Below are 25,160 nucleotides of genomic sequence, written 5' to 3' on the forward strand. Positions count from 1 at the left end.
AATAGTTGCAAAATTCTAAAAAATAACTTTGTACTTAACAACAGTCTTATACAGACATTCCTAGACATATTTTTTATGTAGCACATAGTGGGTAACAGTGCTTTACACAACATTACTATTCAGAGACTATTCAGAGACTGCAACACTAAATGCCATACAATACCACAGTAAACACAACCACTCCAGGATTTAGAACTTTATTGCCAGGCAGTTACAGTTTTATTGAAATATGACCTATATGGGACTATTACTGTCATATTGTCTGGTTTATTCAGTACAACCCATACACAGTTGTTATACTGCCAGGTGACTTTCTACTACTTTATATTTATTTGATAAGTTACTCAGCCTTGCGACACAGCTTTTGCATCCTGCTGGCATGGGTTTCCTTATTCATAGCCCACTCAGCCGCAGCTGTAAAGGGAATAGAGAAATATTTAGGCATACCTATCCATCACATACACAGGCTGAACTTTAGTAAACAGTTATTGATATGAATACTTACACACTGCTGGGACATCACCCATCTTCTGCCTTGCTTTTTGGACCTACTGGTCCAAGACATCCCTCTTTCTCCATATCAAGTCAGCATAGTGGTGCCAGACCTACTCACCAGTCCGAGCGATACCAGTGGCACTGGTGAGATCAATGGCAATATGCTCCCAGGCTTCCGCTTTATATTGGGAGCCCTGGTACTGGCCCTGCAGCAGTCTCTCATCATGGTTATTTACCAGGAGTCCTACCATGACCTTGGACTCCTGTATGCCCCAGCGCTGCACCCAGAAGCACATGCCATCGCTAACACCTGCCATACTGTCTACAGTGGGAAGCTGCAAAAAGTTATGAGCTATACTCCTGCCTGTGTAGATTAAATGTGGCCGATTTCCCACTTGCCATGATTGGATGGTTTTTAATATGCTGAGCTAAGCTAAGCTACAGGCAAACTTTCTTAGCTACGGTTGGCACTGCTTAAAGGTACAGGTTCAGCATTGCTTACCGACGGGGAAAATCCACTTAGCTGGGCTACTCATTGCTTAGCAGTCGTATTTACACAATGCTTACACCTGGTAAGCAGAGCTGTTCAATGCTTAGCATTGCTTATTTTTTTATTTTATAGACTATCTGCTGTATGGGAGTGATTCATCATTCATTACATATTATAAGTCTGTTTACTGTCCCTGACATCCTCCAATGTACTTTCATTACATTTATTCATGTGTGACTATACTGTATGGGGCACTTGTGTTTATATGGGGGTTTTACAACTTTATTACACTGACACCTCACATCTGGACCTACTACAGTACTCTGGTTAACAAATATATGTTATTTCGTTATAAAAAAATGTTTATGTACTGCTTTCACATGTAAAATATGAATTGGTTACAGTGAGGATCGAACCAGTAATGGCTGCTTGTAAACTGCACACTCTAACCACTACACTATTGCAGCACTGCTTAAGTTGGATGTCTCTTGCTATTTAACTTCTTGTGCTGTTTAAGCTGGAGTAAGCGTAGCTAAGCAATGGGCACACACGCGCAACTATGCTTAAACTTTATCTCATTTATAAAAAAAAAATATTTGGTGTGTTTTTTTTTATTTGTATCCTTCAGAATATCTCTGCTAATGCTAAACCTGTTATTCTATCAACTTTCTGCTTTGTGGGGTGATTGTCCCTCATGGCTTTGTCCAGATTCCTTACTCTGATGAGGTGGGAGGTGTGCGCTATGTCTTATGCTAAACCTATTATTCTATCAACTTTATGGCTTGGTAGGGATGATTGTCCCTTATGGCTTTGTCCAAATTTATTACCCTGATAGGTTGGGGGGTTACAAGCTTTCTCGCTCATTTGAAATTGCCGAATGGCAATTCTGGAGTGCAGGAGGTGTATGTATTGTGAGAGATCTGCTCTCAGACACACCCCCTGCACCTGTACTCAGAACCATGTCCATTTTACAGCATGGCAGTGCACCTTCATACATATGCATGGCGCAATGCCGTGCTCCACAGGAATGGTCCCTGCCGTGCAGGATTCAGCTGCTTGCTGAATCCTGGGGATAATTTATCAAGTTAACTTGAACTAAAGCTCATGTTCTGAAAATTTAACTTATGATTAGCACAATACATAAACATTCAAAATCATTAACATTAATTGTTTTTTGCAATTTCAGATAAATAACTTGTAGCTATCATACTTGTAGAAATACATTTTTTTATCTCACAATTAACTTTTATTGAATGATAATTAAAATCCATTTAATGAGCTATTAATACAATGGTTGATATAATTTAAAACTAAATCACTAGTATTTAAACCATTATTAGCAAACTTACACAAGTGAGGTAAATAATTAATAAGCAGTGCAAAATAAATGCCTCAGTATTTATGTTTGTTATACTTGTGAATAAAGAAATGTAATAATTGCATGCATAACTTAATGGTTCTCTTGGATAAGTCCTAGTTAAACCAACAAGCTATATTTCTGGATAGACTTAAACTGACCAAAACAGAAAATGACCAAACTCCAATATTTTATGTTATAAATGAATGAATCTGACAAAACACCATTTATGTATTATAATATTCACAGATTTTTTTTTTTTATCATAGACTACTAGAACAAAGTAACACAACTTACAGTTCCAAATACATGCATTGCTCTGGGTTGTGTGGATGTCTGAGTTAGGACCTTTGAAAACTGCAGCAGTTTCACATAGGTATCCTCCTGCCTTATATTCTAGTTGTTTTAAGGATACTAACACTGAAAAATTAAACAGAAAATGCCCATTGTTTTTTTCTTTGGTGATTTTTACTAAGACTATATAGCAAAGCTTGACTCATTCCCTCTTCCCTAGAGATTGTTGTAGTACCTACTCAGTTTGAAGCACCCCGTTAGTCATTGTTGAAAGAGAGAGAGAAATTCTGAGCTACACTGAAAACTGGATCAAACTGGCAGGGCAAAAGCTAGGTAAATTGGTGACAATCTGGTGCATTATGCAGACTTCACAGTGGGCAAAGGCATTATGTGAGGGCACTATAAAACAAAGGAAAATGCACTTTGTATAAATACAGATAACTACTGACACAGGTAAAATCAGAAGCACAGTTTCCATGCAACTAGACAACATACATTGTGTTTTTTTTTTCCAAGAATCAAGGAAATTCTAACTCCCATCAATCAAGCTAACATATGGATCTATCCTTGACCTGTGGAATAGTAATATTGATGCATAAAGTGGGAGTTTACATCAGACCAAGACAATTTTAGATCCATCAGCCTGACCAGCATTTCATTAAAAGTCATAGAGACTATCATAATAGAGATCGTCCAACATGACAAAGTGGACTTCTCTTAGATTCGGAACAATATGAGTCTGTGAAGGACCATACTTTTGTATTTTGATTATTGAAGCATTCATTGAAGAGGTAGAAAAAGAAGTTAGCGATGTCCTGGCAATGCATGCTGCTTACCTTTACATTAAGACATTTAACATTGTCCATGTAAGGTAATGATTTAAAATTAAATGTTAAATGCCAATCCATACATAAATCAAAGGGTAAAACATTAGTTAAGTAACAAGACATAACAAGTCAGGGTGAGGGCTTGGTTGTCCTTTCCGTCTGCATTATCACTGGTATCCCAGAGGTCTCTATCCAGTTTCCATTTCTTTGAGAACTATTCTTTGCAGATAAGAAAGTGAAAATAGTTTGCTGATGGCTACAAACTGAGTAATTACTTCAATAAAAGATACCAAAGTTCTTGAAGACTATCTACAAAAAATATATATAGTAGCAATAACTTCATCTTTATTGTTGCTAAATATAACATCGACACTTGTTAAAAAAGACAAATTATTATTACATAAATGGTCAGTTGCTATAAAAAGGACATCATCATTAAAGATCAAGGAAATGATAGCAATTTAAACTTTTACCAGAATGTACTTATCAAGGTCAGAAAACAGACTATAGCACATCTGATTTTAAAGGTCTGTCTGGTTATGTCAGAGGGTACATTGCATCACTTTATATCTCACTGGTCTGTTCCTAAATACAGTGTTGCATTTTGTAGCATTTGAAAAACCTACTGGAAATTACTTAAAAGCACATCATTCCAAACAAGAAAAAAAGATGTGAAAGTCTTCACAGTGTCTTTCGGCTTTTCCCGGTTAGGGGTTGCCACAGCGGAACTCCGGTCCGCTAATGATTGGTGGTGGATTTTTACGCACCAGGTTACCAGCCCTGATGCACAACCTTCAATGAAGGCATGCCCCATTCACGTATGCCTCCACACAGAAGACGCTCTAGCTGAGAATCGAATGGGACATCTTGCTATGAGTCGACAACGCTACCGCAGCACCACCACCGCAGTATGCTTTAGGAATTGGCAAAATATTCTGTTTCTGAGACTTCTACTCTCTAACAAAAGGTCTTATCCAGTTCTGTCTGAAATCCTTTGCTTTGAAAGCACAGCTAATGGCTAACTAACACCATGTCAGGGAACTGATACGAAGAATTAATATAAGTAATAGAAGATTTGTTACAGATGCATTATAGGATAATTTACAAGAATGTTCAAGAAAGTTTCCCTGTATAATAATTATAAAATTAGAAAAAGCCAGTGATTAGATTAGATTATTTCAGAAGTACTTTTGATACATATGCATGTATACAATATATGATTGTGTGTGTGTGTATGTGTGTGTCTGTGTGCATGTGTTTTTCAGATTACTGTTACTTATTGTAATTATTTTGTCATGATTGACTATGTCAACACCACAATGCAAACCACAACTATATAAAAGAAATATTCATGTCTTTCAATGGACAAGCCCTCAGCACTCCCCCTTTTTATTTATTATACCAACTGTAAAGTCAGACTGCGGTGGTGGTGCTGTGGTAGCATTGTCGCCTCACAGTTAGACGTTGCCCGTTCGATTCTCAGTTAGAGCATCTTCTGTGTGGTGGCATGCGTGAATGGGCGTTCCTTTGTTGAAGGTTGTGCGTTAGGCCCAGCAAGCCAGTATGTAAAAATCTGCTGTCAATCATTAGCGGACCGGAGTTCCGCTGTGGCGACCACTAACCGGAAAAAGCCAAAAGACACAAACAAACCAACTGTAAAGTCACACAGATGCAGGGAAAATAGGAATGGTTTAATGCATTCACTTTTTACAAGACTTGGCAATCTTGAAAAATACAAATTAAAAAATACACAAGCATTCTAAAATTAAAGCAGTTATAAAACAAGACACACAGCCTGCACTAATACCCAATTATCTAGTAAAAACCAATACACACATACAGAGGGAATGCAGATTCTGCATGCAAAGTACACCAGCAAAACAAAACAAAAAAAGGGGGGAAAGAAGAAGAAAAAGAAAGCCAGGTGCTGTCTATGAGGCAGTGGATATAACTGCTGCAGGAGCTACATATTGGTTACAAAATAAGTTATGAAATCACAAAACTACATCACTATTTAAGATCTAGGGAAAATGACAAACAAGACTGTAATCTTTGTAAGTAATTACCTTCTGTGATGTTGCCAGCCCAGCTAGCTGGAATTTTTTAAATAATTATACTGTATGTCATTTGTGAATATTGCTGTGATATATACAGCCCTATATGTTATATATTCAGCTTCAAGAATATAACCACAGTGTACCCTACTGGAAAAGAAGAGAAATGTATATAAACTATATACCTGTGCAAATTTATGATTTAATAGTAGAAGTTGCAATATACAGAGTTAACTTGCAAAACTTCAAGAAAGTAAGTTAGAATCAAAATGTTTTACGATTATCTCAGTTTCAATGCAGCAAGCAGACACAAAGTCTAGAGATAGAAGTTTTTCTATTGTCTTGAAAGTAGTTATAATTACTAGGTTTAAAATGTAAAGTGTTTTATTGCTTCCTAGCAGCTGCACATATGAGAGATATGTACTTCTCACACAGAGATGATAAAATTCTGTTGGTATCTGTTAGCCTGAGAACTGAAGGCAGGTGATAAAGAGTGATGTCATCCAAGTTGATCAAGCAGTAATGTTTGATAGTAGTTTAAGAACTCTCTCAGAGAAAGACTGTGCATTTTGTATCTTGTCTTGGACCTAGAAGCATCCATTCAGCACTTCTGCCTGTGTGTTGCTTTGTAAGTAAAATTTAGGCATAGTATTTATTTTAGAGATAGACAGATAGGAATATAGTAAATATTAGTTTAGATGTTTTCTGTATTCATTTGAGATTGTCCTGCAATGTTGTTTTAAAATATTTCCTGTGATTCTGAACTCTGCAGTTACTGTGTTGTTTGAGTATTGTCTTGTTATTTTATTATTTATTATTAAATATATTTAAACCTATCTTTGTGGCTGATATTTGTGAGACATATTTAAGATCTTAGAGTGCTTGCATATATATTTGATGACACTGTACAGGCCACTCCTAAATATCATTAGTCTTGGTCACACTTACCATTTGGATAATAGTAACATTACACAGTAAGATTGGTCACCTTTTGTAATGGCCTTTAAGTAGCTGATAAGTAGGGGTTGGTGGCAGTGATAACTACCTTATAGTCTGGGCAGAAAGGGGCATAACTAGTAAACCTGTGCCACCATTCCCCAGCTGTGTGTGTTTGTATATAAATCAAATCTCAAAGTGTGTGTGTGTGTGTGTGTGTGTGTGTGTGTGTGTGTGTGTGTGTGTGTGTGTGTGTGTGTGTGTGTGTGTCAGCTACTTGGAAAGGGACACGAAGCATTGGTTGAACAGAGAGGGTGTTTGAGATCTTGTCTTGACCCTTCAGCTGAGATCTTAACCCTATAGCTGTGCCAGTGGAGAGTCTTATTGGGGTTCTGGAGAAAGAGGGAGAAGTATACTTGTCATCCTCCCAATGTATACTTCCCTCACTGGTGCTAATGATGAGCATTGAGGCTCCTTGATTACTGGAATAGTGTAGGGGCGTCACATCTTCTGCAATTAGAAATGCATAAATATATATGATGGTCACTGAACTGCCAAAGCAGAAAGTTTTGGTTAGCAGACAAAGAAACAAAAACAGTAGCAAACAAAGCGCAGAAAGTAAGCAATATCGGAGTGAAAACCAAAATTACAGCAAAATAACTACACTAAAATGTTTTGCCTTATAAAAACACAGATACAAAGTGTATGTTGTGGTTTCATTTATTAAGTATAACATTAGATTTCTATACTTCTTATTTGCAGAAAATGCATATTGATGCAAAACTTTGTACTCTATCAAGATTCTGTGTCATAGTAATCTTTAAAAAAATTCCCTGGTTTTGGACCTTTATCCCTCATTATTATTCAGTTTGTCTCTGATGCTTGAACAAAAAAGCTGAGAAGCATGCTGCTCATGCCTTAAGTTGCTTTTAAGACAGGGGGTTATAATGGGCATTTTGAAAAGATAAACTTCACGTTGCCACACTTTTTTAAAATAATAATAATGTGTATACAATCTCTTAAATTATACTTAAAAGTATATTATTTGCAATTATATTCCTGTTACCTTAGGTAAAATAATAAAACATAACACTATAGAGACTTAAACCTCGACACGGCTATTAATAGGACGTGCTGGAGGGATAGATTCATCACCCAAAGACTCCCTATGCTGTGGAATAAAATCCCGGTATATGTGAGGCAGAGCACCTCGCTGGCCTTGTTCAAGAGAAATCTTGACCAATGGATGGGAGATCGCAGATATACCCCAGGGATTACCTCAGTGTCACTGCTCAACACAGGCACAGCAAAATAATGGGTATAGTTCCCCATACTAAAGGGGTGGCGTAAGCCACAAAACTATGGGCTAGGCTTGTAAATGCCCTCGGGCAGATAGCCTAGTATGAACCTATGAACCTATGAACCTATGAACCTATAATCAAGAAGCACTGCTTGCAAGGTAAACATCTTTCTTACCTCTGTCTGTTCAAATCTTACATTTCTCCCTCACATTTTTTAAGTAACTTGTGATGAGAAAAAAAAAATATGCAGAATGCAGCATTTATTTTTCAACTGCCAACTGGAAATAACAGCTTGCATTGTATTTTTTTAACTTTTCTTAGTTTAGTAAGAGTAATGCGTGGACAGCCCAGAAAGTTGTCTATGCATTAAACTCTATGTATGTAGACAGTCATTCAGCACAGTATTCATTCTTAAAAAATATCTGAAGTGACAAAGCAATATAAAACAAATAACAATAAATTTTCACCATCAAAAAATACAGAAAATAATTCTATAAAATAAACGCTGATAGTGCTGAACATACTTAAAGGCTGCAATTAAAAAAATCTACTTCCCTTGCTAGCTCATCTCCTTAACATTAACTGTATTAATCCCCCAATGGCAGGAGAAGTTGTACCGACAAAGGGAAAGCTGCATCAAAGAACCAGGAAGTTGGTCAGATTTCTTGTGACTTTCCCTCCACCTTCTGCACAGTGTTAATTACATGTATTAAGACCTGCTGAAACAATAGATAGCACACAAATGCCGAATGAGCTGCAAATTGGTTTTGCAGTCTCAGTCAAGGCATTTTGTGCAGTACATGACATTTTATCTTCATTTTATTTAACTGCAGTATCTCCTGGGCCCTAGTGCCTGACATGTCCCCCCGCCATGAAACTGTACTCAAATGCGTACAGTCAGTATGCTTCCTGACGTCTTTGAAAGGCAAACCGTACACCTGTGTCCTGGTTATAAGGGAGAAGGACAAGGAGACCAGAGGCTAAACCGTATGATAACAAAAAAGACCCCGAGGTTCATAAAATCACCATGGGAAGAGAAAAATATTAATATTGAAACAGTGAAGAAGAATGAATGAAAGAAGAGTTTGTGGGACCATCGCCATATTGCCATAAATGATTCATATAACTCCGATCACAACATGTACAAGTACTATATTGCAAGTACTGAAAAGATTTAAATTTGTCCTCTGAACTATGAGTTTGGAAGTGCTAAGGTTCTTTCTTCAAGTCTGAGATGCAAAGTATAAGTGGACATCTGAACAATGAATATTCCGTTTTATTTATGTAATGTTTTTGCAATATAATACACAGATTTAAATGTATTGCTTGTATAGCAATAGGTTGGTCCATAGGTAAATATTAGGCCATCAGTCCGCAGACTATTACAAGTCTGGCCAAATAAACAGAAGTCAGAATCAAATCCTGTACCTTTCATCTGTGAGTTAAAGAGCATAACCATTGTGCCAACACCTCCATAGAGAAATGCCTGCAGCTACCAATTTATACTGCCAAGCATTTCAGAGAATTACTCAGACACATAAATTACAATAGGTGAGCTAAAGACTTTAATGTAGCCAACAGACAGTGGTCACCCATTGATATTGATCGAAGAAGCCATTGTGCAGGTTAGTTCAGTGAAGTCATAGGGTTGAGGATGATTTTTAATCATTTTATCTTTCTGCTTGTCATATATCGTTTCAGCATGTTTCCTTGTTTCTGTTTTGTTGCATGATTCCTGGTATGTTCTACATTTACTTTACATTACTCATATCTGTGTAGTGCTTACGTTTAACTATGTAAAAGTCAAGCTTTGTTTATTCAGGATCTAACTGCTGAAAGTAAAAGCATACAGAGTGTGGCATTCTGATGTATAAAAAAGTGGACTTGCTAAGAGCCATGTATCATACTGTTTCTTTAACATAGGTTTTTCACAATTCTGGCACATTTTAGAAATATATTAGTTTTTATAAAACAATCATAAGTTGAAGGATTAGCAGTGTTTTCCTACCTGTTGTTACCAATAATGCTATTTCTATAACCACTGCATTTTTACATCGTTTCTCTTAAAACATAAGATCAGCTTGTCCTCTCGCTATTAGATGAAGACTTATTAATTAAACTTCATGTCAAACTATGCTACAATGTTTCAACAGGCACGTGAGGAACTACAGGCTGAAGTTCTCAGGTGTAAAGCAAAAATTGAAGATCTGGAAACAACGCTATCAGAAAAAGGACAGGTAAAATAAGCTTTAGAAATAAATATCTTGTTTCTACAGTTTAAAGGTAGCTATCAACATGAAGAGTAGCACCAACAATACTTTAAATCTGGCTAGGACATAGCTTATTATTAGCACAAAAAATAACTCTGGTATGCTTACTTCTGTATCAGTACATTCTAATCAATTTTTGACATCATAACACAGGGAGCTGTGAATAGAAAATGTAATGAATTAAAACCTGAAATGTGTTTACAATGTTGTTTTACCCTCAGTCCATTTAAAGACAATTGCTTTAAACTGCTTTCCTAAACAAAATATAAAATGTAAGTTTATAATTTGATAGCATTTTGTAAGCATATTTCTCTAGTTATGGATCAATCTGCCCATCCATTTGTTTTTTAAATATCTGTTCTTGCAAGGGCAGCAGTGGTAGCAACCTTGGATGGAAAACTAGACTTCTCTATCAGTAACAATGATTCCAAGCTAATTCTATGGTGTCCTAAACATTCCCAGAAAAATGGAAAAAAATGGAGCAATATAGTCTTTCTAGTGGGTCCTGTTCAAGGATCACCTGCCAGTGGGCTGTACGCAATACACCTCCTTTAGGAGATAATTTAGAATGTGCTCATGGTCCGTAAGTGTCATAAACATAGTGCACACCTACATAAGTCAGATGTATACACTGTGTCCAGTACTTGCACATGGCATTAGTAAGATTCATAGAACTGAATATGTTAATGTCATAGTGCTCACAAATTGTGCAGAGGTAGGTTTATGGGCAGGAATATGGACGGGCATAACTGGCTTTCAGGGCATATTACAGCATGTGATGTTCACCCCAGCAGTATTTTCTTTGGGCACATATGGCAGTCACAGGACCCCCAAAAATGCAAATAATCATCCCAGTATACCTGTGCAAGCACCACACATCATAACTATGAAACAGAACACAGTAGCTTCATACTCGACCATAGTGCAGACATGCAAGCACTGTTTGACAAAAATAAGAGTACCTGTCACTATTCTATACATCTGATTTGGTATTTCCCTACAAACCTGTGCATTAGAGAGTTACAAGGGACACAATCAGCAAAATAACAGTCAGTAGTGAACAGTGTGTACATTGTCCAGCTGCTCTGAAGGCAAGAGTATGACTTATAAATATTTTCACCTCAGTACTCATGCAAGCTGAGTAGGTATCATTAACATATTTTACTACTGAAGCAATGTGTTTCTGGTGCCGCATTCATCCGTGGGTGTGATACTGCCATCATTAGCTGAGGGATGGGACATGTTAGGTTATACAACCATGTATGTCTGTACAGTACTGCATTATGGGGTGTGTCTGTCCATACCTTTGTACTTCACTTATGATTTTTGTCTGTGGACAATACCTGACATGCTGGTATTGCTGCACTATATTGTGCTGCTAACATTATATACATTTACACGGCCATTTTATGTATTTACACGGCCATTTTATGTATAGTACTAAAACTACATCTTCTGTACTTCTTTGGAAAACGAACTGATAATATGGACTTAGAACGTAGTGGTAGTGCAGATACTTCATTTTTGTCATGTTTCAGAGGAAGAATCAATTGGACAATATGCAGTAGAATGCTCACAGTGTTTTGGATACTAGTAAGATTAAATGTGATGCTAAGTTTATACCACCTTTCACTAATGAAAAGATTCAAAGTTTTAGAACAGTTTGAATCATAGTATTGAGGAAGTTTTTAATAATTTCTTAAGATCTAAGAATCTTGTTCAATTTAATTCAAGTAAAGAACAATGGCTCGCCTTTAAGATGATTAGTAATGACTGGAGGTTAGTCATTAAACCTGCCAATAAAGGTAATGCAATTATTATTTTAAATCATGTTCAGTATGCTAATACGTGTTGAAGTATATGAGAAAAGTAGTGTAAATGCTTATGATAAATCAGTGAAGCAGTATCTTGAGTTATTAAATAAGGGTTATCACTTAGGATACTTTTCCAAACAAGATTTGGAATGAAAGTTTAATTTATCAAGAAAATATTTTTTACATAATTTTGGGACATTTTTACATGAATTCTTAAGGCCTTATGTTAAGAAAATTCCTTCCTATATTAAGGACAGGCAAGATTTTTCAGAAAAGATTAAGGATATTAAATGGAATGTAAATATGTACTGGCTGTCATTTGATGCTAAAAGTTTGTATACCAATATAAAACACCCAATAGGAATACAGGCCCTATATTATTTTTTGGGAGACACTCCATTGTCTAATTATTTTGTAGAATTGGCGTTGTTTCATCTTCAAAATAATTTTTTCATCTTTAATGGAGAAATATTCCATCAAATTCATGGCACTGTCATGGGATGGCTTTCCGCCATGTATACCAGCTTAGTTATGGCAAAGTTTGAATTAGAATGTTTATATCGACATTTATTTTACAGAACATATGTAATTAAGTATTTTCATTGCATTGATTACCTTAGTTTTCTTATGTGATGGAGGTGAAAATGAAGTACAACAATTTATTCAGGATGTAGAGTCAAATCATTTTAATTTTCAATGTGATGGTATACAAATTGTGAGGCAGGTTACTGTTTTAGATTTGGATTTATGTGGATTAGTGGGAAAGGAAATTTGCACTTCAGTACATAGGAAACTGGAAGGGGGGGGTGTTTTTATATGGCAATAGCTGCCACCCTACCCATTTAATATCTGAACTACCATATAATACAGTTTTACATTTAAATGGATTATGTAACCAGAATGATGTTTTTTAGAGAGATAGATTCAATTTACAGCCAACATGTTTATTAATAGAAGATGTAATAATGAAATAGTAGAGAATTCAATATTGAAAGTGTTAAACATATGTTATGGTAATGGCTTAGTGGTAAATGGAAATGAAGTAACCAATAAAATATTGAATAATAGGCAGTTTTGTGGAAAGTATGATTTAAGCCCAAAAGATAAGAATAAGGGTAAAAATATTTATTTTGTTGCAATTTACAATATTTTGAGTGAGCAGGTGATTAACTTATTAAAATATTATTGGCCTATTATATATAGGGATACATTTTTGGGGGGTTTGGTTAGGGCTTTCCCCCTTATATCCTATAAGAGAGGATGCAATCTAGTAGACATGGCAGTTCACAGCATATTTATTCCACCTAATACTACTTTATGTGGTGATATCCCTTTAAGGATGGGCATGTTTAAATGTAAAAAATGTTCTGTTTGTAAATATGTAGTGAATACGTTTTCAGAGATAAATGAGATGAAGTTTTAATGCTAAAAACAGTTTTACATGTAATACAGAGGGAATTATTTATATATATATATATATATATATATATATATATATATATATATATATATATATATATATATATATATATATATATATATATATATATATATATATATATATATGTGTTTGTGTGTGTGTGTATATGTGTATATGTATGTATATATATATATATATATATATATATATATATATATATATATGTAGGATCTGTACAGATGCTCGACTGCATCTTTCACCGAATCCCAAACTGGTGAGCATACTTGCACGAAAGTGCTGTTCACCGAAGCAGCACTTTTGGGTAAGTATGCTTGTTGTTCTGGTCGTACTACAGTGCGGTAAGGGAAAACTCCCCTTTCCCCACTGTAGTGCGACCTCAGCTTGAGAATATTAAAGTAGGGGGTGTGGGGGAGCAGCCCCCCACATCGGGGTGCAAGGGGGCTTGCCCCCCTGCATTCAAGTAGATTTTGTGTTTTTTTTTTTTTTTTTTTAACATACTTTAACGAAAGTGCTTTTTCAATGAAAGCACTTTTGTTAAAGTGTGTTCGGTGGGTCTGGATTTGGACTTTTGATCCTTCGATCAAAAGTCCTAGATCCGTATACATATATATATATATATATATATATATATATATATATATATATATATATACATATACATATTAAACTATTCATGTCAGTTATTTTATATGGGGGAAAGTCATAGGTCTTTTAAAGTTTGCTTGCAGAAGCACATAAGGGGCATTAAAAATAAGTTTACATTTTGAACAATTCCACGATGCCAATCCAGATGGCTTAAAATGCTGTATTTTAGAAAAAGTAAATGTGTAACTGGGGGAATATGTTAACATAAAGGATAAGTTGTTGTATAAAGAAACATTCATTTTAAAGTATAAGACTTTGGGACCATTAGGATTGAATAAGAAATGTAATTGGAAATACTTGATTAATTATTTATACCTGTTTTATTGCATGACTGTTTTTTAATTGTGAAACTATATAAGGGATATATTTCTTGGATGTTTTAGTCTTTGAAGGCATTTGAGCTGAGGCGCTAAGTCTGATCAATTTGTGGCAGTTGTTTCATTTTGTTTTATTTTATTTTATTTTGTGTTTTGTATAGTTGTGTGCATGTAATGATTCAACCCTTACCTTCACAGATGGATACTCTGTAAACCTCAGTCATGCCTTGATATCCTATAAAGGAAAATCTGGTAGTGATAGGGAAAAAATGATCCACACTGGTTTATTTTTCTTCCACCTCATCAAGTAAATGCCCCCTCCCAACAACCATTCTCCCATCCTGTCAAACTTTCAGCCATAGTAAGGGTAGGATTTGGTCACTAAAGGTAATTTGTACCGGATTAGGTGGATGGCGTTATGCCCACCATACCTGTGGTATGTTGTTTCTCATATTAAACTGAGTCATTTACTCTGTGATTAAGGTAACAATATGTTTTACTGTGGAAAATGTATTTTTCAACTTGCGTGCTTTCTATAAATATCTTAACAGGTATGGTGCGCAGGTTGAGAAGGAAGCAATGGGGAATAAGGTACTGTGTCTTATTAAATACAGGAAGGACAAAATGGCCAGCACTGCATGTGACAGCAATTCGAACAAAGTATCTTGGCATTGTTAGATAGTCTGAAGGATGTCTCAACACGTGGTACATGGAAGAAAAAGAAACTGCAATTCTGAAGTAGTTAAAATGACCACAACCTGATATATTTTAAAATTGTGTACAGCAGCTATGTCTAGGGTTCAGCAAAATGAATTAACAGTAACGTCAGTACAGGTTAAAGCTACTTCATTTATGCTAAAGGTAAATGTCTGCCTCCTTCAGACACTGTTGCATTTCCTGATACAGGAATCGGTGTTGAGGATAATATGCTGCATAACAGTCATGGGATGCATTAGTGGATCAGAGCCTGGTGCCAATGCAAACATGACTAAGAATGACATACTAAGTGCAGTTCAAAAAGTGGTACGTTGTACAAAAAATACATTAGATATTAGAAGTACCATATGATTGTCTAAAATTATATGACACTGCATTAACTGGAATAAAAATGAAGACATTCATCCTAATTGGCCTCATGATCTGTAGAGTAGAAATAAGTATATTCTTTTCTTTCTGCAGTAATTTATTATAATAAAATACCTTCTGATTCAACATTCTTGCAGTGAACAGAGTTCAAGGCACATGCAGAACCATTATTACAATTTGCCATCAACTGTTAGATTCTATGGATATGTGCAGTAGAAGTCTTTGTGAAAAGTTAGATGACTTAAAATATATTCTTGGATTTAGTAAAATATATATATTTTTTTTGTTCTGCTGCAGGCTGTTTATTCATAATATGTCATATCAAGCATGAACAGAAGGTTGATCTCAGAGCTGGTACCTTAGCAGCTTCTGCTACAGCTAAGCCATGATTAGCTACCCACAGACAGTGTTACAGCTAAGTCATGATTAGCTACCCACAGACAGTGCTACAGCTAAGCCATGATTAGCTACCCACAGACAATGCTACAGCTAAGCCATGATTAGCTACCCACAGACAGTGCTACAACTAAGTCATGATTAGCTACCCACAGACAGTGCTACAGCTAAGCCATGATTAGCTACCCACAGACAGTGCTACAGCTAAGTCATGATTACCTACCCATAGACAGTGCTACAGCTAAGCCATGCTTAGCTACCCACAGACAGTGCTATAGCTAAGCCATGATTAGGTACCCACAGACAATGCTACAGCTAAGCCATGATTAGCTACCCAAAATGCTACAGCTAAGCCATGATTAGGTACCCGCAGATGGTGCTACAGCTAAGTCATGATTAGCTACCCACAGACAGTGCTACAGCTAAGTCATGATTAGCAACCCACAGACAATGCTACAGCTAAGACATGATTAGCTACCCACAGACAGTGCTACAGCTAAGCCATGATTAGGTACCCACAGACAATGCTACAGCTAAGCCATGATTAGCTACCCACAGACAGTGCTACAGCTAAGCCATGATTAGTTACCCACAGACAGTGCTACAGCTAAGTCATGATTAGCTACCCACAGACAGTGCTACAGCTAAGCCATGATTAGGTACCCACTGACAATGCTATAGCTAAGTCATGATTAGATACCCACAGACAGTGCTACAACTAAGCCATGATTAGGTACCCACAAACAATGCTATAGCTAAGTCATGATTAGCTACCCACAGACAGTGCTACAGCTAAGCCACGATTAGCTACCCACAGACAGTGCTACAGCTAAGCCACGATTAGCTATCCACAGACAGTGCTTCAGCTAAGCCATGATTACCTACCCACAGACAGTGCTACAGCTAAGTCATGATTAGCAGCCCACAGACAGTACTACAGCTAAGTCATGATTAGCAGAGGAGAAAACAGGAACTCTGGACTCTACAGTACCAGAAATAACATGTTCATGAAATGGGCTAAAAATGTGATGGCAATTACCTGGTACATATTAAAATAAGAAAAAATAAATAAAAAGTGATCTGTGCAAGCCTATCTCTAAGAAAAAAAAAATTCTGTTATTTTCCGTGTAATTGCTAATGACAGACATAGATTTGGTCTGTGTGATACGATTGCTGAAAACATTAAATTCTGTTTCTGACTATAACAGCGTAGTAATATTCAACAGCTTTGGTATTTCTGATCAGATGTCATATACTCCCAGACCCTTGCCACTGAGTAATTGTTTAATCATTACAATGATTTAATGCACAAAAAATGGACCTAATCCCAGTGACTGCTTTTGCTACTGCCTTCTCAAAGGAATCATAATGGCTGCTTCCGCTACTGCCTGCTCAAAGGAAGACATGTTCATTGAGTTCAGGGGTTTGTTAAAGTGTTCCTTACCCTGATTGATAATGTCTCTAGCTGAGATCATTCCCTGGTGAAAGCATCCAGTGGAACACGGTGCTCTCCCCTGTCCTCAATTATAACATGGTTTGACAGAACATTTTTGCAGCCATCAAAAATTCCTTCTCCATGGCCACACCAAACTCCTCCCTCAGGTCCATCTTCACTTCAGTAACTGCTACATTCCAGAGCTGTTGATAACTGTTGGCCATATCCGGAGATAATCCTGATTGTACCATTCACATCTGGAGTTACTCCTGATTGCACCGTTCACATCCGGAGATTCTCCTGATTTCACTGCTCACATCCAGAGATACTCCTGATTGCACTGCTCACATCCAGAGATACTCCTGATTGCATTGCTCTCATCTGGAGATGCTCCTGATAGCACTGCTCACATCCAGAGATACTCCTGATTTCACTGCTCACATCTGGAGATACTCCTGATTGCACTGCTCTCATCCACAGATACTCCTGATTGCACTGCTCACATCCACAGATACTCCTGATTGCACTGCTCACATCCAGAGATACTCCTGATTGCATTGCTCTCATCTGGAGATACTCCTGATAGCACTGCTCACATCCAGAGATACTCCTGATTTCACTGCTCACATCTGGAGATACTCCTGATTGCACTGCTCTCATCCACAGATACTCTTGATTGCACTGCTCACATCTAGAGATACTCCTGATTGCACTACTCACATATGCACAAAAAAGAAAACAACTCTTTCTTTATCTTGTCAGGTTCCCTATTTATTCTACAGCTATGGTTGATCTTACTGGTCATTCTCTATTGTATTACAATTCAACGAACATGTATAATCATACCTCTTAACTGTCCAAATTTTCACCTCATATTTTTCGTCTATTTCACATAAAATTTATGGTTTTCTAACAAATCATTGAGGTTTGACGTCACTAAATAATGGCAGATATTTCAGTTTCAGACTTTATATCCTCCAGAAAATGCATGCTAATACAAAGCCTGTTTTCATAGCAACTTCCTAAGGTTTTAAGAGCAAACTAAAATCTGTTCCTATTTTTTGGGTCTTTGTCCCCTCAATATTTTAGGCTTAGTTACCTCACAGCAAGATGCTCTTCCATTCGATTCTCGGCTGGGCTTGGGAATGCCATCTGTGTGGAGTCTGCATGTCCTCCCCGTGGTTGGGTAGCGTTCGAAAGACATGCATGCATAAATGGACGTGCCTTCGTTGAAGGTTGGGCATCGAGCTGGCACCTTGGTGTTTCGTAAAAATCTACTGCCAATTAGTAGCGGACCGGAGTTCCGCTGTGGCGACCCCTTACCGGGAAAAGCCTAAAAACAAACAACAACAACAACAGATTTCTTGCTCTAAGAAGTTGAGAGTTACGTGTATATAATCAAAAACTGGAGAAAAAAATGCACACCCATCTGTGTGGCATACAGGCATAAAGCACTTACAATGACCAAGGTAACCTGTCATTGGTTAGTGACTGGAGTGTTACTGGGGTATGGGTGGAAGGATTGGAAGTCAGCAAACAATGCCAACTCTCTCATCCTGAAAGACAGGGTATGGCCCAGCCATTGCAGTGCTGACACCTTCTGGTGAAAGAAGGATATGACAGGCAGCACTTTTGGCTGAGGATAAGCTTGGCTGTGCCTGGCTATATGTATGTGGTACGTTGTCATCAGAAGGTGTGGGCAGGAATGAACACCCCCCCATGGGAAGGCATAGAAAACCCCATGTTGGCTGCTGTGAGTAAGAATCAGGCCAGAAGATGGGAAAAATCCCTCACAGCTGGCTGTCAAACAGCTGTATCATAACAGGCTCTTAAGCTGGAGATGGGTAATTGGTGGTTGGAAGCAGGATGATACACAGTGGACGTGGAGGTCAGAATTGAACCCTGAACCCTGCAGTGCTGAGCATAGATTTTATCCCATTATTGCTTTTACTTTCATGAAACCTTCACCACAGAAACCTTTTTTATCTACTAGCACTGTTTTTATTGAACCAATATTTTATTGTAGTTTTTCTTTGAATTATTCTTGAAAGATTCATAATTCAGTAGTGTGAGCCTAATCTGTAGTTGCCATTATATGATTAAAGAAACAACATTTCATGGCTGAAAATGATTGTTTATCACCAGTTCAGTTATTCAGCTAACAAATTGATAGATAAAAATTAAAAATCCCAGTTTTGTTGAGTCAGAACTAATTGAATTGAAGTTACCAAAACTACAGTTATTGAACATTAACTATATATGTATATGGAATGCATATTATTAGTAGATACATATATCCTGCACCATCACTGTGGATATTACACTGTCCTTATCACCACTACAAATATATTAATGCAAAGGTGTTCAGCCTCAGAAAATAGTAAATATTTCCCCAGAAAACCAAAAATTTAATGTGCTTCCAAAACTTTGTCATCTCAGAACTGGAATATTTAAATGGCAGGGTTTTAAAAAGTAATATAGAGGATTATTGGCAGGTCGCAGATCATTAAATGCTTAGTATGTGTTTGACATATGGATGCCAAGAAATTTACCCAAGAGTGAATGACCCAAAACAAACATGAAACAAGACCCAATTATAAGTCTTTGTAGTGCATGAAGCTTTATCTGCTCCATCTATTACCAGCTGCAGAAAAAGAAGCACTATGTGTTTTGCTATCAATCAAAGGCATAAAGCACTTGGTGACTGCTGTCAGAAAGACAGTGTAACTCAGTCGTTTATGTTTATAGTCATCTTCCTTGCCTATCAATTGCCCAGATTTTTGCAGAATGTCCAGATTTTTGCCTCATACATTTGGTCTGATTCTCAGAAAATTTGTGGTTTTCTCACATATCACAGAGGATTGAAGTCCCTAAATAATGACATGCTTTTGAGTTTCAGACATTGTATCCTTTAGAAAATGCCAGTGAAAACAAATCCTTTTATTCTAGCAACTTTTTTAAGTTTGTAAGAGAAAGTCACAGATGTGTTACTAGCACAGACAGCAGGGAGAAACAAATCATAACTCTCATTTGCGGGTCAATACTTGCATTTTTGACTGCTTAGTAGGAGACCTGACTTTATAAACCTCGAAAAAGGGCATAGCAAAATAAATTTAAAATGGGTGGCGAAAGCCAAACACATTCTGGCTAGGCTTATAAATGCCCTAGGGCAGATAGCCTAGTATGAACCTATGAACCTATGAACCTATAAGTTAAGCAGGAGGTGCCTAACATTTATTAAGATTGGGTCATACACTATAATGGTGAACTGATTTGTCTTTTTCCAGATGTTGAAGCATAACCACCACGCTCCATGCGCAACATGGTTTTCTTCACTGTAAAAATTGAGATAACATTTATTTCTAATTCTTTACTTATATGTATGTGTCAGGGAATCATGGTATATTTTGAGTAATATTTAGTGACTATCATATTTATTACATTATCATTAGTAAAATACAATGGATTCAGTTAGTGATTGTATATTGGCTACTCTATGTTTTTAATGATATTCTATATATAATTCCAGAATTAGGCTGTTAAAAAAATCCCTAGTTTTAATAAATATTATTTGGACTCAGCGGTGGTGCTGCGGTAGCGTTGTCACCTCACAGTTAGACGTTTCCCGTTCGATTCTCAGATAGAGCGTCTTCTATGTGGCGACATGCATGAATGGGCGTTCCTTCATTGAAGGTTGTGCGTTAGGCCCGGCAAGCCAGCACGTAAAAATCTACTGCCAATCAGCGGACTGGAGTTCGGCTGTGGCGACTCCTAACTGGGAAAAGCCAAAAGACACAACAACAACAACCAAATGAAATGTCATCGGATCCTGATCTTGAATAAAAGTATTAATATAGATTTTGTCCTTGATATTTTGATTATGAATTTTTTTTATAATTATTATAAAAAACAGTATTTAATATATACTAAACCAAGGTTAGGTTCTTTATGTGATTGTTTAATTGCACATATGCTATTTAACTGCACTTGGAATGTTGTATAAGCTATTCATCCTTGATGGTAAAATGCTGATGCAGCAAATAATTTTTGTAATAAATACTGAAAAATAAACTTGAGTCTTGGAGCAGTGTAGTGTTATGTCATTAGGAAGTGAAAGGAAAAGAAAGGAAGGAAGTGGGGTTATCCATGTGCTGGTGATAGAATGCTATGAAAATATGCCTGTGTTGTGATTGCACACTCAAACACATTAAACAAAACAACATACAATGCAGATCATAAAATAATAAAAGATGTTTCTTTAATATGAAACCCAAATAAAAATAAATACTTGTTTTACCTTGTTCAAATACAGCCTTCAAGCATTAAATACAGTATTTCTTTCTTCCTGTTTGCAGGGATTCTATACTTCAGAAACAGTATAAGTAGCAAATTAATACATTTATTGTTACTGTTGTGCTTATACAGACGAATACATAACTTGGTGGTCTGTTTCCTTCTGCCTTTAACACCAAGTTCTGTTTTTTGCCTTGCACAGGATTCTCTATGGGTTGAAGAAAAACAGTTGTTTATTAAAAGAAACCAGGAACTATTAGAAAAGGTGAGTTTTTAAAGTCACTATTACACAGATATGTCACTGCAATGTAATTAACATTTTAAAACAGTTGATTTACGAGATAGAATAGAAGGTACCAGGGTCAGACTGACAATGAATTAATCATTTCATTGACGGTGTTATGTAAAATAAGGCAAAAAAGTAAATACTGCATATACTCACCTGTCTTCCTCAGATATGAACCAAAGAACTGGTTTATGCATTCATAGTTCATATGTTCTTACTATGCTTATGCCAAGGAGACCCTCAAAGAGCTCAGCTACATCATTTAGTACTGGTTAGAGAGTAACGTTGTCTCCCATTAAGCAGATTTTCCCCACAAATATCCCTTATGAAAATTTGCTGTCTACGATCTGGTCATATAGAGCAGTTCTAGAGGATACTAGGAAATTACACTGCTTGATATGTAAGGCAGTCTATTCCAGAAATTGGGGGAATATAGTCAACGGTTTTGTAGCAAGAATTTTAACTTCATTCTGATTACAAAAGAGTTAAACATTTGTTCCCAATGCTTCAGTCAGCATTATCTTAATCTTCATATTTTATTTGACAAGGATATTTGGGCATAAAAATACATCTTTTCAGTGGAAAAAGTCAATAGTTGTTACCCATTATATTTCCACATTTATATTTCTTTAAATTTTTTTTTGACTGTGTAGCACTACTGGGCATTACTGTTCCATTTCTATGTGACAGCTAAGATGTTTAACTTCAGAGTAAAACTAGCACATTGGTATATTCCCAGAAACACCATAGTTCAAGAAGAAACTCTGCCTTGCACAGTGAAGAGTAAGGTTATTGTGTCTTCATGAAGTATGCAGTAGCTCATAGATTACGACTTTACAATTGAAAAGTATCCATCCCAGTGTCTGTTGAATGGAGCAGTAAGGTATAATGGATTGCACCACAGATTCTCAGATGCGTTCACAGTCAGCATCTCTTAAATCTCTAAAGAGCTGATGATCCTCCCCTAGGAAACAGAAAAATACTCTGGACCTCCCCCTACTAAGTGCACATGCTCCGATCAGTGATAACAGTCCAACCCAACCTCCCAGATACAGACACACATTTCAACTGATTGAGATTTGATTTCATATATTATTCTTGTAATGTTGATTCACAGTAAAATATCCTACTATATCTCAGAACTCACTCCATTAAATCAAGATTATTAAAGATATTTTAGCAGTAAACATTCATTTCAAAACATTTCAGCAGACTGAAAATGAAAATAACTTATTTAAATAATTTTAACAACCAGTATAATCTCTATAAAATAATTCATGATGAGATATATTCAGAAATGTTTGCATTATTCTAAAAATATGACTTGAAGTATGAAGAATAAGAATTATAAATGCTCAAAATTATTAAATTATTCTTACTTTAAAATAGACCTAATGCTATTTATTTCATTGAGACCTACTGGTGTATAAAATCTAGCCTAGCCTGCCATCTTGATTCCACCAATACAATGCATTTATCAAGATAAACTTCTTAGTACTTGTGGGCCTCAATTTAAAACCACCATGTGCCATCATTAAAACATCATGTCTGCCTAAAATATGAAAGCAGCTGCCATTCCCATGGCATAGTGCATAGATAATTTGTGAAGAAAAACATTTTTATAAAGCGAATGTTCTGTGTAGCAAACACTATCATCTTGAACTCTTAGTCCATACTTTGCTCATCTGATCAGTAGCATTATTTGTATAAGTGCTGCTTCGGTTATTTTCTGTTTGTGTCCTTGAAGGCTATAAAGCCAAGGTGCTAGAGACTTATAATTAATTAAATGACAGAAGTTAACTTTCATGTCAAACAAATGGTTCCATAATAATTATTTTGAAATTGTGCAAAGCTTATTGTAATATAGTAGGCTAAATGTTCGTATACCTAAACCCGCTCTCAGTGCTATTATAAGCTATGCAACTCACATAAGAGGCAATAACTGCATTAAATCAATTCAGAAAACAAGCCTTGTCTAAATTTATCAGCTACCTGTGACATCCTTCCTACTCTCAGGGTAGAAACCAGCATATTATAAGGGACTGTGTGGCTGCACTCCCTTGACCCTGAATTTTCTAAAATCCTACATGGTGGTCCTCTACGTGTACTACTACCTAAAACCAGTGCTTATAATAAACCCACAAAGAAATGGCTAACCTTCATGACTACGGGTACTTAATAGCAAAACCTAAGTTCCCCATTCTCCCACTAAGCCATATTAAATATAAAAACATTAATCTTAATTAGTTGTGAAACATAAGCAGCTGTTCCTTACAAATGATAAGCTATCTACAGTGAAATAGCACACGCCTCCTACAAGCACTAACAGTTTAGCAGTTTAGAGTCCTACTCAACCTCAGAAATAGCTTTCTAACAGCTCTTCACATACAAAATCCATGCACAAACCCATTTAATTAGCATTTATTATGCTACTCCCTTTTTTTTAATATGGTCACCCTACTTCAACCTTTCATTATTATTTAAGATAAGCAAATAAATCCAGCACTGCCTTCTTTAATAAATATATCTGCTTTGATTGTTTAAGACATAAGCAGGAATCCTGAGTTAAGATCCATCACTCACTGCAAAGTGCACCTCACCACACATCTCCCCTCCTCCAGCTACAAAGACCTACTGACCACTGGAACCTGACAGACAGCCTTTAACCAAGCAATAACCCACTATCCACAAGTTAATATGTGTTATTGTATACATGGAGACAAAGGGAAGCATACCTACCCTCATCCCACATATAAATCATCTTTATCTAAGTTATTTCTTTCTTTTACATATCTCCTCCCTGTGCAATCATTTCTCTGCCAAGACAGGGGTCCTTACCTCTTCAGATGTGAGACACAAGCTAAAATTAAATTTACTTCAATGGCCGAGGTTCTCCAAGGTTGTAATCTAACACAAGGTGCAGTTCAAATGAATTGTAATACATTTCTTCCTACCCTATCCACAGTGTGCAGTATGTAACCACTGCAGTTTCAGGTTTTCACACAAAGCAAGGTATATGCCCCGGGGTGGGTATTTATAAGCTGTCTCCATTTTTAGACTTGCCTTATGCTCCTACTGAAAAGAATGGGGCATCTATTTTTTTTCCTTCATGCATACTAACTAGAAAACACAACATCATTTACTTACGTACTGTATTTTAATCCATCCTACACTTACCACAAGAATAATTTGTTACTTAGTTTTCTAACATTTTGCTTTCCAGTGCTTTGCCTCCATAAACAAACATTTGAGCAGCAATGCAAAGCCTTAGGCCCAAGGCCTCTGCTGTCCTTATTTCCTTAATGCAACATGAATATCTTTGTCTTTGTAATCTTTCAAGGTGTTATTTAACATAAAAAGCAGCACTATGTACAACAGACATGCTCCTTTTCTGCTTATATGCATATATTTATAGTCACATAC

At 36.5% G+C, this 25,160-nt stretch overlaps 1 protein-coding gene across 2 annotated transcripts in view; it reads left to right on the forward strand.

Moving 5' to 3' along the window:
• JAKMIP2 (janus kinase and microtubule interacting protein 2) overlaps positions 1-25,160 on the forward strand; it is a 1,408,623-nt gene that overhangs the window by 1,100,772 nt on the left and 282,691 nt on the right. For both annotated transcript variants that reach the window (XM_044069136.1, XM_044069137.1), the window contains exons 13-14: positions 9,908-9,991; positions 21,654-21,716. In XM_044069136.1, coding sequence (XP_043925071.1) covers positions 9,908-9,991; positions 21,654-21,716 — 147 coding nt within the window. The remainder of the gene's footprint in view (positions 1-9,907; positions 9,992-21,653; positions 21,717-25,160) is intronic.

Source organism: Protopterus annectens, chromosome 4.part0, assembly GCF_019279795.1.
Source record: "Protopterus annectens isolate FY-2018-M chromosome 4.part0, PAN1.0, whole genome shotgun sequence".
In the NCBI taxonomy this organism is placed as follows: domain Eukaryota; kingdom Metazoa; phylum Chordata; order Ceratodontiformes; family Protopteridae; genus Protopterus; species Protopterus annectens.